This window comes from Plectropomus leopardus, chromosome 12 (assembly GCF_008729295.1).
Source record: "Plectropomus leopardus isolate mb chromosome 12, YSFRI_Pleo_2.0, whole genome shotgun sequence".
NCBI lineage: Eukaryota > Metazoa > Chordata > Actinopteri > Perciformes > Serranidae > Plectropomus > Plectropomus leopardus.
Genome location: NC_056474.1, coordinates 32,265,897 through 32,285,465, shown reverse-complemented (window position 1 = coordinate 32,285,465; position 19,569 = coordinate 32,265,897). Strand labels below are relative to the sequence as shown.

Here is a 19,569-nt window from a genome sequence, read left to right as displayed (position 1 = left end):
ACAAAAATTCATTTGGACTCAATGATGAGCTGATTAGAATTTGGCCACTAAGACCTTGAGCTCCATCTCATTCTTGTGAATGAATTGATGGAATTTCCCTAAATTTGGCACAAACATTCACTTGAACTCAAGAATGAAGTGATAAGAATCTGATGGTCAAAGGTCGAAGGTCAGTGTGATAAAACATGTTTTTGGCCATAATGTAAGAATTCATATGCTCAAATTTTGCACACGTCTCATAGGATTTAATGATGTTCTGATGTTGACTTTTATATCTAAGAGGTCAAAGGTCACCTGTGACATTATAGTATTCTGCAAAAACACTTTTCTGGCCATTACCCAACATCATATCTCAGGAATAGAAGGGACATTTGGTCAGATACTGAATTCATGACACTAATGCTGAAACTGTGCTGATTGTAGAGATCTTCTGTGTTTGAAGCAACCATGTTTTCACAGACATAGATGCAAACTGTAAGTGCAACTTGACTGGTGCACAGAGGCATACAGCCACATGGCGTTACTTTTAACAGAGAACAGACTTTTTTCCTGGTTTTGTTTTATGTGTGTTAGACAGCCACTGAACCAAGGTAAGTGTTGGCATAAATCATTGTTAGCTAGCTTCCCCTCTAGCTTTCTAATTCAGGACTTTTGTGTCCAATGGGAAACAACTGTGACTTTGTTAGACCTCTGTAATATTGAATATTTCATCAGTCAAAAATCTGAATGCTTTAAACCGTACTTAGTGTAATTGTACTCTGCTGTAATGCCACTGATTTGAATCATCATATACTGTATGAAATGCAACTAATGTGATTAAAGCACACAGGCTTATGTGCACATACTGTATGCACGCACGCACACACACACACACACACACACACACACACACACACACACACACACTCCTGCAGCTGTGAAGCTCATTGGCTGTGTTCCTGGAGACCACTTGCTTTCTTTCTTTGTGGTGCTGACTAGCTAATCTGTCATGGATGCTGACAGTAGCTTTCATACATTAACTATTGTAAACAGGGTGTCAACACACACACACACACACACACACATACGTATATCATGCATCTAATATCATGCCATATTTAATTGGATAAAAACTAAATTCTGTATGTGTAATCACACACACACACAACAGGTTAAAAATAACACCATAAAACACAAGTCACTGTGCAAACAGACTGTGCTGATGCCACACACACTCAGTCCAGCATCCTGACATTCTTCATTGTGGTGGCTTGCTGCCACTGGTCTCCTCAGGTCCCTGTCATCCTGCCGTCCTTTTATCCTTTAATTCCTTTGGCCTTTCATCTGTCCATCACTGTTAATCATCAGTATTTGTTGGCTGGATATCCCTCTTTGCTTCCCTCAGGCTCCGGATTTGTTCGGCGTATGTGTGCATGTGCACGTGTGTGCTATTGACATAAATCTTTGTTAAAGTCTTTAATCTCAAAGCTAGTGTCTCACATTCAATTAAATAAGAGTGTAGGTACAAAGTGAAAAAATACATATATAGTCACCAGCTGAGAAACAGCAGGAGTATTCTGTACAGCTCCCCAGGGCTCAGCATCCACCAGAGCCCCTGCAGTGCAGTGATGTGGATTTATCGCTACTCTGAGCTGCATTCATTGTTTTTGTTTAGGGAAGCCAAACACAATGTTAACATATCACCACTTTCTAAAGTCGTTATGATTTAACACAGTTAAACAGACGCCTTATACACATGAAGCAGTAGAAATGTTACCAGTCATGTTTCTTGTTTGGTCCACCTGATGAATCAGCCCATTCTCATTCTCACTTTGTGAAATGCTGCAGCTTTGATAGTGCTTTCATTGTAAGATTGTGACGCCAAAAGCCACTTTCGTGTGCGCATGATATGCCGCTTGACAACATCAACTGAGAATGAGGCCAAACAGAATCGGTCACAGTTTTATAATACGCAAGAGGACAGCCAGACAGTATAGTGTAGTGTAGTGTAGTGTATTATAGTATAGTATAGTGTAGTGTAGTGTAGTGTAGTGTAGTGTAGTGTAGTGTAGTGTGGTAAAGGTGGCATCAATTGTGAGGTCAGATTCTTCAACATGTTCATTCATTCTTTCATCAAGAATTTCCTAATCTCAAACAACAAATATTTCTAATGTCAGACTTGATTTCATAGGACCTTTTATTTAACACAGATGTGTTGTGTAGGTTTGCCATTCTGTTCAAGGAAAAAGGATTAAAATATGTTTAAATTTGCTGGACTAAGATATCAGACATCATTGTTTTGGTATTGGTAGTGAAACTCAAAGTGTGCATCAGTATTGTTACTCAGCCCTAATGTTGCCTTTTTTCAACTCAACATTGAAGCTCATATTCCACACTGAATTCATAGATCCATCCAACACCCTAAAGCCCAGTGAGATTCCATTCAGCTCTTTTGTCAGTTTTGGTTGGCTTTTCAAGTTATTCCCCACCCAAAGTCTATGTTTGGAGTAAGAAGCCCTCAACCCCTGTAGACTTGAAAGCTAGCTGTAAAAAGTTTGCAGCGTGCTTCTTCACAGAGAATGGCAGCTGTGCTCACTCAGCTACAATGGATCCCAGTGGTGACAAGTTTACACTGTGGGAACAGGCATCAAAACACCCAGAGTAACTTCGAACCAAACCTCTACTGTAGCATAATCTGCTCCTCCACTGTCAGTCCATACACTCAGTGAGATCCAAACATTCATTGTTCTGCTCAAATAAAGCCAAATACACTGCTTTCAAGCGCTGCTGCTTCATTCCTCAGCGCTCCACGGGAAGCACTCTGTTCAGTCCCATTTGAACACACTCAGGAGAAATACTGAAAGAAAGCAAATAATGTAGAATAGAGGCAAGAACATAGCTTTTACATGAAAACAAAACTAATAAAGTTGTGAAAACAGCAATATTTTAAGTATAATGACAGAAAAGACAGAAGGGTTTATTACCCCTTTGAAACCTGAGCAAATTGGCTTGATTTCTTTCAAAAACATGGGAAGAAAGTAATGAGTTAACAAGAAATGACCCAAAAAATGGCCATCAAATTAATAAGAAGATAAGAGAAAAAAACAAAAACAAACAAAGACTTTAAAAAAACATAAATTCTTTAACATATTTTTAATCTGTAATTCCAATATTCACAAGTATACTTTCTGGATATTTTTCATCCCTTTTGAGATAATTTTCTAATATTTCTCTCTCTCTCTCTCTCTCTCTCTCTCTCTCCTTTTGAATTAATTTTCAGGTCATTTTCTTGTCACCTTTTGTCAATTCTCATATTCATAGGTATAGACTCCCCCTGGTAATTTTCTAATATTTCTGCCTCTCAAATTGAAATTCAAATTAGCTATATTAAAATCAAGTGGCCTAGGTCAAACAACATGGAGGACTGGCACAGACTCGATGAACATCTGAGTCCTTGAGCACTCCTTGCAAGGGAAAGCGGATTGCAAACTGAACATGGTGGGCAACATCATTTACGCGGAGTGCAGAGGAAGATTCGGCGAAATGAGACCCAGACAAGCCGCAACCCAGAAACAAAGGACGAAGGGAGAAAGACATTGAAGAGCTGATACACAACAGACACCAGCTGAGCAAGAGGTGGAGGAAAGCAGCCCCGGTGGACAAAGCCAGTCTGAAGGTGCTGTGGAACAATCTCAAACGGAGGCTCGCTACACTTCGAAGGGCAGATCGGATCAGGAGGAGGAGGAAAAGCAAGGAGAAGGAGAGAAGAGACTTCTTCAAAGACCCTTTCAGGTATGCCTGCCAGCTGCTTGATGAGAAGAGAAGTAGTATGCTTGACATCCCCAAAGAAGATCTGGAGCAGTATATCAAGGACGAATACTGAGATGGAGCCAAAGTTCCACCAAAGAACAGAATTTTACAACCATCAGCCAGTTCAGGAGTAAAGCTCTGTTAAATGTGGCGGGGAAAATCTTCTTCCCTGTCTTATCGAAAAGGTTAGCCAGCTTCATTAAGGGCAACAACTATATTGACACAGGCTGTCTAAAGGCTTGTCTCCCAGTATTCCTCGGGTGTATCGAGCATGCCTCTATGATCTGGGAGGTTGGCATTGCCATGGGGTGCTCCATCTCTCCCATATTCTACATCACTGCCTTTAAGGTCATCTTAATTGGAGCAAGGCAAGTAGCCAGAGGCATGAAGGTACCATCTGGAGAAAGACTCCCTGCACTGAGAAGTTACATGGATGATGTAACAACCATCTTGCAGAAAGCCCCATGTACCTCAAGACTCCTAAAGCGTTTGGATAAGCTGACATGGGCGAGACTGAAGATCAAGCCGTCAAAATCTCGGAGCCTCTCGATCCAGAAGGGAGTGAGGATCGAGAGGCTTCAGTGCAGGAGGATAGGAAATTCTGTGGTTGGAAGAGCAGCCAATCTGTAGCCTTGGAAGGGAGTACTCCGCAGAGCTCTCGGACAGACAAATGGGGAGAGTGGTACAGAAGCAGCTAGTGGATGGCCTGGCAAAGACTGACAGCAGCCAACTTCCAGGCAAATACAAGATGTGATGCTATCAGTTCCCCCTTTACCAGTGCATCATGTGGCCTCTCAAGATCTGAAATGCCAACATCAGCAGTCAGCAGGATGGATGGTGTTGTCAACAACTACATCAGGAAGTGGCTGGGCCTCCCCCACTGCTTTTTAGTCTTTTTAGTAAAAACACGCTGCAGCTTCCCTTGAAGTCTTTCACTATTGGGTACAAGCAGGAGTGCTTGAGTTGGGGGAGTACAGGGACCAAATGTTAAGAAGTGCAGAGGTGGATGTCCGAACAGGGAAAAGGTGGAGGGCATCGGCAGAAGTTGAAAAAGCCATCCCCACACTGCAGTCTGTGTAAAGTCTGTGTAAAACATCGGGGCAGGATTGGGCTGTGACGAACCTGTGCAGTTCTGTTCCAAAGCATCAACGCAGCAAAGGAAGAGCATAGTTGTTGAGGAGGCCTCTTGTGTGGAACAGGAGCAGCTTACATCAAAGCAGTCTCACAGGGCCATCAAAGACCGTGGACATGGTGGGAAGCAACACCATCAGCAGCTGCGCAGACATCTGGCACAACCCTCAGGCTCGGCTTAGCTTCCGGATAAGGGCAGCGTACAACACACTCCCATGCCCCTGAAACCACTGCCAGTGGTTTGGGAGTCAGGGAAGGTGCCCTTTGTGCAGTAACATCAACACTGGCCTCCAACACATCTTGGCAGGGTGCAAGGTTGCACTGGCGCAAGGGCACTTTACATGGTGGGGCAATCAGGTTCTATGGGAGCTGGCTGAGCTGCTGGAGAGTTGCAGGGTGACAGCAAACAACTCTCCAAGTCACCATCAGCAGCTCATGTCCTTCGTCAGGGCTGGAGCAAATGCCCAGAGGTCTACACCAAGAAAGACATCACTGTGCACACCTGTAAAAGCATGAGAAATGCAGGTTGACCTGGGGAAGCATCTAGTATTTCCATCTGAGATCACAAAGACGACTCTAAGACTAGACATCGTGGTCTCCAGCGACGAGGAAGGTCCTCGTCATTCAACTTACTGTACCCTGGGAGGAAGGGATACCAGCAGCAAATGAGTTCAAGCGGCATAAATATTCTGAGCTGGCAGCAGAGTGCAGGGAGGCAGGCTGGAATGCAGCCATTCACCCAGTTGAAGTCGGATGTAAGGGCTTTGTGGGGAAGTCGGCAATACAACTTCTACTGTTAGTTGGGATGACTGGAGCAAGACTGAAGAGGGCCATTAAAGAGCGTGCAGAGGAAGCCGAGAAGTCAAGGTCCTGGTTGTAGCTACGGAGAAGGGATGGTGCATGGGGTACAACACCCTGATAGTGCCAGCTGCAGGGAGTGGCGGGGAGACGTCCCCAACTGGCCACTGTCCACCCCCACTGGTAGATGTACTGGGTAGGGGGCGAAACATCAGTGAACGGTGGCTCCAGCTGACGTCCCTGCAGCTGACCCAAAGGGCAGCAGTGGAGGTGTTACAGGCAACATGCCAAGAAGGAAAAACACTGCCTGTATAGTTACACATTAGCATGAAAAACTATATGTTATTGCCAAAGCAGTTCACAAAAAAATCATTTTACATACATTACATGCAGTCATTCATTATATATTTATTAAATTTACAGGCCCAACTTTCTCTCTCTGTGTGTCTATATCAATATTTCTATGTCTCTCTCTCTGTGTGTGTATATATGTATACATATACATATACATATACATATACATATACATATACATATAAGTACATAATTATCAACAGAGAAGCAATTAACAACAATGTATTAATTCAAAATCAGTTCTAAAGTAAAGTAACTTTCTCTCTCTATTTCCCTCCCTCTCCCCCTCTCTCTTCTTTTTTAAACATTAATGTTCAGGTTTTCAATGTTTTTTGTCACCTTTCACCAATTTCTTGCAATTTGCTTATTGCCTTTTCCGATATCATCACGGAGAATTAAACCTCTTTGCTCAGATTTCAAAGGTGTAATTGCGTGTGAAGGGTGTCGAAATGCAGCAGCACATAAAAAAACTGTCCATCCAGGTTACAAAGGGTTGACGGCAGTCATTGAATTAGTTGTTGTGTATGATGTAGTAAACCCAGCTGTCTTATTTGGGTATGATATTAATATGTGTATAGATATTGCTGACTTACAGAGCACAGACACTATGCTGCTGATCAGAGTCAAGCTGTTGTGTTGGAAGCACACAACAAGAACGGCAGTGTTGACTGTCACTGTGAACACAACCTTTAACCTTGACAGTTGTGTCCCACTCACTGACTGCTCTTAATTCACTCAACTCCACTCGCATGTTGTTAACATGTGTTTGTGTCTCTTACAGCGGATCCAGACAGTGAGCGCGGTGGACGCTGATGAGCCATCAATGGGACACAAGTTCTTCTTCAGCCTGGCTCCTGAAGGGACACATCGCAGCAACTTCACTGTCCGAGACAACGGAGGTGGGACAAACCAGAGACATGCTGAACAGGCATTATTCCCCAATGATAATAACGTATCAGTTGACAGTACACTGATAAACTTAAGTCATACTGTAACGCAAAATACCATAATCATTGTGATTGTCAAATGAAGTGATTAGGGTCCAGATACTTTGTTATATAGCAGGGTGGGACAACATCTCAAAAGATTTTATTACTTATTTTTTATGTTAAGATTGTCTTTAAGGTATAGTTGGACATTTGGAAATAGCTAACTTACTTTCTGGTTAAGAGCTAGATGAAAAGAAATCTCCAGGATTTTCTAGCCTTTTTTTGTGATTGTTGCCACCTAAAATGCCTGATTTCATAGCATCTTTCCTAAAAAATTATGATCCAAGTTGTCATGTTTATAGGGTTTTTTTTTGCAATGACATTGTGGGGGCAAATGAAAATTGCAAAAAAAAGTTGTGATGCTGCTTCAGAGAAGGAGTAGTTTATGTCATTATGAGGCTTCAGTGTTTCCCACAGAATTTGATATGGTATAGAAAAAAAACACACATCCATATGGGAAGTGAACTCTGGATTCCTGCATGGAAGTCAGTTGTTTTTGGGACCCATCCACCCATTCTATAGTGCACTCATGTTCCTGATGTCATGTTGTTAATGGCAGCGTTATTACCTAACGCTGTCCTTCAGCGTTTCATGCGTACACTATAGGATCCATCCGGCTGCATTCTCAAGTGATGCCACCTGTGCGAGTTGCATGTGGACACGTCCAGTGCCATCTGGCTGTCCACCAGCATATGATAACAACATCCCAGGTTTTGTCCAAGCATGCTCTCATCTGATACTGTCCAGCCGTGTTCCAGTTGGCTTTTGGCATTACGCTTTTACACTGAAAACACTGACAGAACGGCCCATTTGATGAGTTTGCAGAGACAATTTGCTGGAATAGTAAGACTTAACACAACACAACTTGATCACACACCTACTTACCATATTTTGCCACTCTGCAAAATATGCTCTAGAGGCCCTGCAGCCATAGTTAACATCTGACACCAAGCTGTTAATCTCACACTGACAGCAAAACAGCTTGACTGATGTTAGACCTTAAAAAACTGTTGGGTACCATTAGCCGTGTGATGCTAACTGTTAGCCCTGTCACTGTTTGTCTGTGACTCCAGTAACAGAGCTCTGGTCCTGCAGCAGCAGTCCCATGATTAACAGAGAGAGTGGCTGAGTGAATCGATGCGCTGCATGCAGCTCTACAACAAAATGACATTTCACCCATTTTAAATGGAAAATTTAAAGGTAGAGTTGCGGTGATTGGACAAAATTGCAAGCTTGTGCAGAATTCACAAGGATTGGCTGAATTTGTGTTATCTGTTGCAAGAGTAGTGATATCAATCTTCTTTTCTAAATCTCTGAAAGAAAAAATGCATTTCTTAAAATGTTGGCTTATTCCTTCACGCTTGTATTTCTCTTGTAGGACATCCAGGACAAATAAATGACTCAGAACTACAAACCAGAAAATCTATTCCCACAAATAAATAACAAAAATCGTATCATCATTAATCTCATACTTCAATATGTATGTACTCGTAACAAATGCTCATGTTCTTTCTGCCTCACAAACACTCCACTGTTACGTGTGGGCTGTTAGTTCGTAAGGACATGGTATGTAATTTTAAGAGATTTTTAAATTATTTGTTCTGAGATCTGAAGATTCTACAGTGATCCTTTTACTCAGAAATAGTTCCTTTCTGCTTTTTGATTGTGAAACTTTCTTGTACTGACATAAGTTAGATGAATGAAGTTTGTGTCACTCGAGTCTGCTGGATGGTTTCTTTGCCTGAAGTTGTAAAACAGATTCTATCCGCATGCTCTGTCTCCTCACTGATACAGAACAAGTGACTTTTGCCTTTTTGGACCCACATTTTTCTCTCCAGCCTGCTAATAAAGTGATTTTTATTGGCTTGCTGCTGTGTGACAAAGTGTCACGCACACTGTGCACTGCATGCATGCTACAATGATACTTTCTCCTTCTCAGATAACACCGCTGGCATCCTGACACGTCGTGCCAGCTACAGCCGTCTTCACCAGAGCGTCTACCTGGTTCCTGTGGTGATCACCGATGGCGACTACCCCATGCAGAGCAGCACGGGCACTCTCACTGTGAGGGTGTGCACATGTGACCGTGAAGGCAACATGGAGCTGTGTAATGCTGAGGCTCTGAGCAGCTCGCCTGGACTCAGCACTGGAGCGCTCATTGCCATCCTGCTGTGTGCCATTATACTGCTGAGTGAGTATAGAATCATCGGCTCCTCACTGTTTAACTTGACGCTGAAAGCTGGCACCTCTTAGCCTTCACTAGTGCTCTAATATTAGGTGTGCAAAGTCATCCAGTGGACCAGATTGGACGATTTGGCCAGTTCTGGCATGCAGTCATATGTACGATGCCCTCAGTGGAGATTTGAAATGTCCCATATCTGTAAAGTACTTAAAATGGTGCAATGTCACATGACCTCTGACATCCTCATTCGTGCAGTTCAGCATCATATTAGTTGGAATGCTTTACCAACCAAATTTGAAAATAATACAATAAACCCTCTGTGAGAAGTATGAACAAATGTGCTTACAATACATTAAAAATGAAAAATTCAAGATGGCTGAAACCTGGTTGGGCGGAGCTAATGAAAGCCAATGAGAAACATGTTGAAGACGATGACAGCAATATGGGTACCAAATTTTATTAATTTTCGAGCAGCTTTGTCCCAGCTGAGGCTTTTTACACATTGGGTGGTTCTGTGGACCCATCTGGCCACAGCGCAGTCCAATCACTGCACATCTTTGCAGTTTTGCTACTTTTGACATGTGTGCCAATTTCCGTATAGTTTTGAGCATCCTAAGCCCTTCAAACATGTGATAGCACAGCAAAATAATAATTTTTACAAAAGCAATATGTTTGTCACACTTCCAGTGCCAGGAACAGTTTGGACTTGTCTTTTGGCCCTAAATAGCAGGAAATGTACAGTTACAGAATTGAAGGGAAATATGGGTGCACACAACATGTATGATTACAGCCATTGCAGTGGATTCATTTGTACAGCACTGTACACATGTTGTTTGGCGTCATGCTTTCTCATTTGCTGTGATAGAAAACAATGTGGGTCCATAGCTCTTCTCTGCTGCTGCCGCTCGTCAGAATCAAACTTCACATGGAAATGAATGCACCTCATCTGCCACCACATCCCCACTTATCCTCTTATTCATGCAGTGGTCACAGTCCAGTGGGCTGCTGGGAAAATGAATACATATTTATGCCTCTGAAAGTGCAGTCATTGCAGACTTAGTGGACACACACCAGGGACGCCAGAAATTGGGGCTGCTGGAGAAAGTCTGTGTAATGATGTCATACTGAATGCTGTGCCACATTCATGGTTTGTTTTTTTGTTTTGCAGTACTTTGAATGGCCAGAAGAAAAATGTATATTATAGTTATTACCAGTATTTTACACCAATTTTAGAATATTTTACAGACAGAGATCTTGAACGCCAACATTCTGTGTATCAGAGAAGCTGCAGCAACTATGTAGGCAAGAACACTGAAGTCTATGCAACACTGTGTGGGTGTAGGTGTGGGTGTGGATGAGGGGCCCAATTTAGAAAATTCTGTCCCCTTGTCCATAATTCGCAACAGCTTTCCTGCACACAGTGGTTTTTGTAATGCAGATAGTGGCATTTACGTACAGATCTGTATTTAACCTGCATTGGACCTTGTCTATGAGACAGCAGTCACTCTGTCACAAGACAGACCGTTAAATTACGCAAATTGAAACTGTGAAGATAAAATACGCCTAATGGAAACATGTCAATATTTGTCATTTATTGCAAAAACACTCATGAGGTGGCATTTCAGGTGATTCAAAAAAGCCATATTTTGAAAACACTGTAATAGAAACACTTTTTGGGCAGTTCCTACTGACAAGCACATAGTCATAGCATCATGTGACCTAGAAAGGTCACATGATGCTATGACTATGTGCTTGTCAGTAGGAACTGTCTCCCTCATGATGTAGCAGGAGCTACAAGAGCTGTTATTGGATCTCACGACTCCTCAAAAGTTGAGCGGATCATCCACAACTTTTGAATCCATAATTCTTCTGTAAAATAGTGGACTATCACCTCCCAGATACCTCATACATGGCCACTCTCACGTATAAGGGGCTTGCCTTTCCATTATGGCTCCAAAACACGCCTACGTGGCCTTGGATTGGAAATAATGACGGCTGGCTACATAGAAATAAAGCTGCTGATGTTTTGAACATCCATCACCATGCTTCTTGGAATGTTTCTGCCAGAGGATAATTCACAGAACATCACTCAATAGAAACACAGTCATCTCACAGTTGTGTTTTATCAACATTTCGATAAGATCGCTGAAATTTTGCGCAAATCTGTAATGGAAACCTGCCTACTCTCTCTCTCTCTCTCTCTCTCTCTCTCGCTCTCTGTCAGAAGAGTCGGCTAGATGACACTGAAAAAATAAATGAATGAGTAATTGTGCTACCCCCCTTAGATTTAGAATAACTCTTTAATTACCACATCTATTTTGCTATACAATCAGGAGCGATAAATCTCATTTGCGGTTGTCACCGTGCAACAGCAGTAATTACAGTGAGCTCCCACCCGCGAGCTGTATGTGAGTCAGGGATGTAGGCAGGGCAGTAATACAGTGTCCATGTGAACATGAGTGCAGAGAGATGAGAGCAGCCAGCCATCAACAACCTCTACTCTGCACACACACGCACACACACACACACACACACACACACCCCAATTATGGTGAAAAAAAAATCATAAGATTTTTTAAAACTTTTTGGGAATAGTACAATGGATTTTTTTTAAATTCCATTTTTTTTTTCCAGGTGGGGATTTTAAAGGGTGTAGTATGTCAAGTATGTAAACAGTCCAATTCTTATAAAATAAAAAAAAAGGTATTTTCCTTAAAAATTGCAGTGTGAATGCTGGATGGTGAAAAGCTGACACTACAGTCTACACTAAAATCTAAAAGGGTTACTTTTACCAAGCTGCAAAGACGGTTAAATATTCTAAAGAGTTTAAATGTGTTTGAATAACTACCACAATGAATGAAAGTTGTAAAACATTTAAAAAAAAATAAATGGGAGTTTCTAGAAGAAAGAATGGATGAGAACATGTGAGTTTAAAATTAATGAAAATATTTTAATTCTAAAAACTTCTAATATTCATTTGAATGTGGAACTGTCCAGGAATATGTGGATTTTTTTTGAAAGTATGAAAGGCATGAAAGATAAAATAGCAGTAATGCCTTAATTGAGGTGATTATTTTGATGTTTGACAAGTTTGTACATAAGGATTATAAAATAAAGAATTTGTTGAATGACAGGTTGTAAATGCTAGACTGATTATAATAATATGTTTTATTTATAGCACCTTTAAGAGCAAATGTCAGAGTGCTTCACAACAAAAACAAAACAGAAAGTAAAAGATAAAATAATGTGAAAATGCAGACATCAAGCTAAAAACACAAAAGGCACGAAAAATCAAGCAAGATACCCAATGTTAAGTTATTACATCATTTTATGATAAAATATGGCACCAAAGGATATAATGCTACACATATAGTAAAATTAGCATACACAAACTGATACTGATTTTTTTTTTTTTTTTTGTGGCCCATTTTTTAGGTGGCTCAGAACTAACTGATGGAGTGTTTTATCCATAAGATATTTTAAATAAGCATTGTGATGTGGTCTATAGGAAGTTAATAGGGACCAAAGCTGTTGCCCTAGCAACAGCATAAATACCAACATGAATATGAATATGATACAAGACACACGGAACATTTTTAATTATACAACAGTTAGTTCCGACCATGCAATTCGATTGATTGAGAGGCATTCCATGAGTGCTGATATAGGATAGTATACTAGAATAAACAATTTAATCTCTTAAAGGGCTCTGATAAAGGAGTACAACATCACTTGGACTGTTAACTTTTAACTGTGCATGTATAACTCTGCTTCACAGCTGTTCCGTTAATTAGTGTGAGAGAGTGAGAGTGGGATATGTTGGTCAGGTTAAGGAGAGAAGAAGAGAGGAGAGAGAAAGGAGTGGGGGGCGAGCAAAAAAGGATGGGAATTTTGAAGTGTGGTTTGAGCTAACTGTACATGCATTGGGGTTACTAAAAGCCCCGGGGGAGGGGGGGCAGTTGTGATGGACAGGTTTTGGTAAACCGCTGTTTACTGGGAGTAAACCAGCTGTTACAGATGTTACAGGGATGTGCAGTGAGACAGGGACACACTCGTCTGACGCTAACTGCAGCCTGAGAGACACCGACAGGCGCGCTGTCTGATATTGGACTCTGGAGGTGACGGAGATCACGGCGACAATAGCGGAGGTAGCAGTGTGTTAAAATCAGCGCCAACAACATTAAAAGCCGACTTTTGGATACACAAAGTTGATAGTAGTTACATCGTGTGTGAGCCTCGTGAGTCAGTGATTAAACACTGCAACAATACAACGAACCTACATAACCATTTGAGCCGACAACATGCAGATGTTTTGCAATCTGTTGCTAACGCTAAAGCTGTGGATCACACACAAATGCAGGTAGACAAATCCTGCATGAATGTTTATTACTTTTGTTAAGTTCGGCTCAGGCAAAAACATGTACTTTTCTGTACTTTGTTTAAGATTTAATTTTCATTTAAAAAGAATAATGTCATCATAAAATAAGTTTTGGTGTCAGTTTTTTTCAAATCAGTACGGAAAATACACACTTTATTGAACACATCAGAAGGTATTCGAATGAATTATTTGGTTATTTCTGACATCAACACACATAACTGAAGTCGATATCGAAGCAACTGGATCAGTATCCAATCAAAATCGAATTGAATCGAATCATGACCAAAAGAATCGAAATTGAATTGAATTGTGAGGTTCTTGACAATACCCAGCCCTATACAACACGATGCGATACAATGTAATACGATGTGATATGATATAATATGACAGTATGGTACATCTCAATGCAATGCACAGTCTAATAATGTATGATGAGGTATGATGCAATCTGATTAGATACAACACAACATGATATGAAAGCATGTCTTACACAGTATGGTACAGTGCAAGAGGTATCAATACTAGGTATAGTTACAGCCCTTAAAAGAAACAGATATTTTTTTCCTGCTTTATCAGGTGGCCCCCAATCACGACACTGACATGTGGGTGTCAGCTGTCCTCCAAAACTGGGGTTTATGAATACAAACATAATTTCCACCCCAAAATTAAAGTTTTGATGTAAAGAAATAGATGTAGATATACTTTGTATAATAGCCAGCAATTCCAAAATGAACTTCAGGCAAACTACTTTCTGGAGTGCTGCTCATGTTCAGCTACAATAGTTCTTCAAGTGCTCTCAACTGGGATGAACAGTAGTGAAGATAAATTACAGCAAAAAGTGCAGACAGGTCCATCATACTCATCATGCTGAGTCCTGTGTGCTTGGAACTGTGCACAAAAATACACTAACTTTCAGACCAATGTTCTCAGCAAAGAAACTGCACTGTAGGTGTGATCATGCTCAAAGAACAGTGTCTTTAAGAAAAAGAAAATGTTACTCACACAAATAGAGGAATGGGCTTGGGCAGTATGCAATATATTCTGACACTTTTAATTCTAAGTCAAAAAAATAAATCTCAACCAGACCAGCTTGGTTACTCTTGCTAGTAACCTAGTTAGTATGTCTGCTGTTCCAATTATCACCAGCTCCAGCTTGGCCCAAATAAATCCTCATTTCACCAAGTTCGATATAAAAAACATGCCGTTATACCTATAGTCTCTCTCTCTCTGCCTACTGGCGTCTGGCTGTTTATAGTCCTGTAACTTCTCCCTCCACCACTAGCTGTCACTGTGTCATTCAACTGAGCTGTTTGTTCCACCCAAAAACTTTATATAAACATGGACAACATGACAGCTCCCCCAAAGTGTAACTTTTCAGTCTGGATCGCCCCCTGCTGTTTGTCTGCAGTATAGGTCATAAAGCCTGCCTCTCCATGTTAGTGAATAGGACATAGGCCAAACTAAAAACTCAATGTACACACCGAATCAATTTTTCCAAAGATGATTTCTGTCACTGAAGGTAGTTCTCATCACCCTGATGTGCTGTGCACTACATACAATGAGTTTAATAGAAAGAGGAGCACCTGTATTTATGACAGTTACACACATAACATACCTTTTGGATATATAAATACCCTGGTATACACTGATACCACCCAAGCCTACAGAGGAAGTATATTCAGACGTGCATCTAAACTAGAAAGAATAGCAAATTCTGAGCCTAGTTCTCAGTCTGGCTCCTATTTGAAATCAACATGAATCAAAGGCAGCCTTAAGCTGTAGTATTTTAGCAGTGTTGATATGTATGCATTCATCATCACCTCTACAATGACATCGTTTTCTTTTGTTTTTTTCTGCCACTGTTTATCATCATCCTTTGCTCTCTTTGCCGTGTACACACTGTGCAGTCACCACCAGTTTTATCTAAACAAATCTTTCTGCTTTTGTATTTCTGTATCTACCTTAACACTTTCTCTCAGTATCTGATATTCTCTCATTCACAGCACAGCTGACGCTCCCCTGCTCCTTTGCAGACATTTCATGCTGTGATTTGCAGTGCTTCTGTGTATGCATTATCGGTTATTTCAGTTCCCTGACCTTAACTCCGCCTCTGCTCTTTCTTGTTCCCACTGTGCTCTGACTTGATTTAAATTCAAACTGGCCTGCATGAGCTTAGCCAATCAAATGTTCTGCATGATTATTTATGGCTGAGCCCTCTCTGAAATCAAAGGCTGCTGTCCTTTCTTGCTGCCTGTAACCGGCCTGCGCAGCCCTATCTGTACCCTAAGATAGTACTCACCACGTTAATTGCTTAGATTTGGGAATCTGGCAACATCTCGAAAAGGAAATCGGACAATTCAAGAAACACGAGTGGTCACACAATCACAGCTATTACAAACAAATCCCCAGGTTAGCCACACCTAACTGAAAAAGAAACCTAATGCAGACAGGAACAATATAAACCAGTCTATCTGTTTGTGTTTGTTACATCCATCACAGTTTACCGATCGTTTTGATTTACTTATTATACTACATACCCCCAACTCACTCAGGCAGCCATGCTCACACATACAGACTGGAAATGTGACAGGATGGCATCCATTAAGCCTTAGTGCCCGCTTTAATATTGCACACACTTGGATCGCTCTGCATACAAAATGTGCTTGTCAAAATCAAGCTTTAAAAAGTATTATACATGAATATGTTTTCCTACTTCCATTGACTCCATTTTTCAACCAACATCAGTTCTAATTATAAATATCAAATATTCATTAATTTTAACCTTTTGAATACCAGGTTTTTGTCATGATGTAACAATGTTTTGGATAAAAAAAAAAATTAAATAACTGAATTATTTTAATATACTTCATGCTAAGTTGATTTTTTTTTCAGCATCGACATTGATTGTGACAGTGCATCTAGTGGAAATAGCATGTATTTTCTCCATTTACCAAATATGGTGAAAATTATGTTGTCAGGTGGAAAATAGCCAAAATGACCAATTCTAAGTCAAAAGCCCAGAATGACACCCAGAAATCATACAATGCATGTTTTTATGCTCTGATGGTTGTGGGATCAAAAATGGCTGTTTGGATAGGTTTCATTGGTGCATTTTTTGCACTCAACAGTCTGAATGTAACAATTTAGTTTCCACAGTGTATTTTAGACTTATTGTAGAAGGTGAGCTGGAAATTCACAGATTAAACAAAAATTCACAATCTTGCCAAATGTATGCCATATGCATGAACACAGCCAAAATTATCAAAACTTAGAGAACGAAAATAATAATAATAATAATAATGCATTTTATTGATAAGCGCCTTTCTCAGCACTATAGGACACTTTACAAAGATAAAACAATTACAATAAAATAACAGATAAAAGCTAAACAAAAAAAGCGTGTGAAATGCACCAAACAGTTTCTAAGGGGTATATTGAAGATTAAAAAAAACCTTAGTGCCTCCAACTGTGACACTAAGACTCCAAAGGCAACAAAAGGAAATTGAAAGAAGGTTGAGAAACACTGAATTTTGAAAATGGCCACATATGGATGCTAGAGTACTTTTTTGATGAATTCAGTGGTACATGAATGGGCTTCAGATTTACAATCTGTCCTCTTTGTCTGTATTTTGCCATGAGTGCTGTTCCCTGTGAATATGTCTAATCGTGTGTCTTTCTGCTGTTGTCTTCTGCAGTGATCGTGGTTCTGTTCACAGCGTTGAAACGCCAAAGAAAGCAGGAGCCACTCATCATCTCTAAGGAGGATGTGCGGGACAACGTAGTGAGCTACAATGACGAGGGCGGAGGCGAGGAAGACACCCAGGCTTTCGACATCGGAGCACTGCGACACCCGGACGCTGCCGCCGCCCTAGAGGAGTCCGCCAAACAGAGGCGTGACATCATCCCCACTGACACCCTGCTGTATCCACCACACCGCCGCCCTCCTCCCGCCGCCTCTGGCCTCATCATGCCGCCAGTCGGCATGGCGACAAGGGATAATGGGGACGTGCGCGAGTTCATCAATCAGAGAGTGCTGGAGAACGACTGTAACCCGACAGCACCGCCGTATGACTCACTGGCCACCTATGCCTACGAGGGTGCTGGCTCAGTGGCCGAGTCACTGAGCTCACTGGGCTCTGCGTCATCTGAGGCCGAGCAGGACTACCACTACCTGAGTGACTGGGGGCCCAGGTTCAGGAAACTAGCTGACCTGTACGGGGCTGAGGACAGTGACTTCTGCTAACAGAGACACCACAGCCACACTCATGTTCATGTCAAAGACCGCTTCAGGAAAGATTCAGACCAATGCAGGGCTCAGGACAGCATCATCTTACCACAAACTCAATATAGAGACTGTGTACATTTGTGATGAGTTTTAAGAAAAGTCATTTAAAAATATAAACAAATTCCATTTAATGGGATATTCAAGAAAACCACCTGATTCTTGACCTATCTTCACTGCACATGGATCCAAAAATGGAGCTCACCAAATAATTTTCAATAAGGGACAAAAGTCCTAAATATTTGATTGGGGAATGAGAATTAACCTTTGAAACCCATGCAACTTGGCAACGGGATATGAGGAAAAGGCAACAAGCAATGAAAGAGATGACCCCCATAAAATAGCAAAAGAACTGTTGAAAATGTGAAAATTCATTTAAAAACAAAAGGAGAGAATGAAAAAAACACAGAAGTGACCTAAAAAAAAGTGCTAAAAGAATCATAATTATGTGTTTTTTAAAACTTTTATTAAAGCTTCTTTTTATTTTTCCCTAAACATTTTCCCTAGCTTTTTAGGCATTTTTTCCCAACATTTTTCTTTTTAAATAAATAATTTTCTAAATATACATATTTCTTGCAATTCGCGAACATTTATGACAAAGTTGCTAACTGCATCTTTGCTGTGCTTTTGAAAAAAAATCAAGCTAATTTGTTTAGGGTGCAAAGGTTTAAATTCTTGTGAAATGTGTATGAAAGCAGCACAGGAAAAGTAATGTTGCTCCGGGTTTCAAAGGGTTAATGGATGTAGAAATGTAAATTAACCAGCTCAACAGTGGAGTCCAAGAATCTCCATCAGAGGTAACCTCTTCAAAGACTAATTTCAGTCTTGAATTGAGTGTGAAATATCTGTATTTTGTATTGAGAGTTGAAACTGTGAGGCTTTTCTTTAATCTCTCCTGGGTTACCAAATAACCATTTTTGTGTTTCTCGTGGCTTTACATGTGCCATTCACAGCTAACTGAATGGAGGAAAGTGTTTTAATCAGTCAACAAAAAACGTTATTCCAGGAGCGAACCGCACAAGTACCTCTGCAGATATGAAGTTAAGAGAATGTGGAGGACAAGTTTTTCTTTTCTTTTTGACTAAGTGCCCTTCTGCTGCCCTTCGAGCTGAACTGTGGACGCCTGTAGGTTGGCTGAGACTGGAGGGGGCTAATGACTCTTACATGATTGCGTTTTGTCTTTTTTTGGCATCTTGTACAAAAGGACCATTCCAGAGGAGCTGCTCTGAAGGATCCTCGCTTGAAAAAATCGCCTTCTTCGGGGACACAGAGTAGAAAGAGGACAATTCATTTGACTAAATGCACTGATTTCTTTACGTTTATGTAGGTTTTTTTTTAAGATCTTTCTTTTTTGGGGGTTGATTTTTTTGTGCAACACAAAAAGAAGATTAATGTTCATGGCATAATTTTTAGATTTCTAGATTTCTTCTTGATTACATGTATATTGTGTCTGAAATGTGGTTGAACTGGGTCACATTGGAAGTATACTAAGTTCTATAAATCTTTCATTTAACTACTGTCTTTTTCCTATAACAAAATACATCTTTAGATATCATACAGACATATGCTAACAAGTGTTTTCATCCATAATATGCTATATATTTACATGAAGGACATGGGGGAAGCCTTGCCATCACAGTAGAGCTGTCACTTTTGATTCAGGGGT

General features: G+C 40.7%; 1 protein-coding gene across 1 annotated transcript in view; it reads left to right on the top strand.

Moving 5' to 3' along the window:
* Positions 1–18,261, top strand: part of cdh6 (cadherin 6) — a 119,543-nt gene extending 101,282 nt beyond the window's left edge. The window contains exons 10-12 of the mRNA XM_042498026.1: positions 6,854–6,971; positions 9,001–9,252; positions 17,317–18,261. Coding sequence (XP_042353960.1) covers positions 6,854–6,971; positions 9,001–9,252; positions 17,317–17,864 — 918 coding nt within the window. The 3' untranslated portion in view covers positions 17,865–18,261. The remainder of the gene's footprint in view (positions 1–6,853; positions 6,972–9,000; positions 9,253–17,316) is intronic.
* The last annotated feature ends 1,308 nt before the right edge of the window (positions 18,262–19,569 follow it).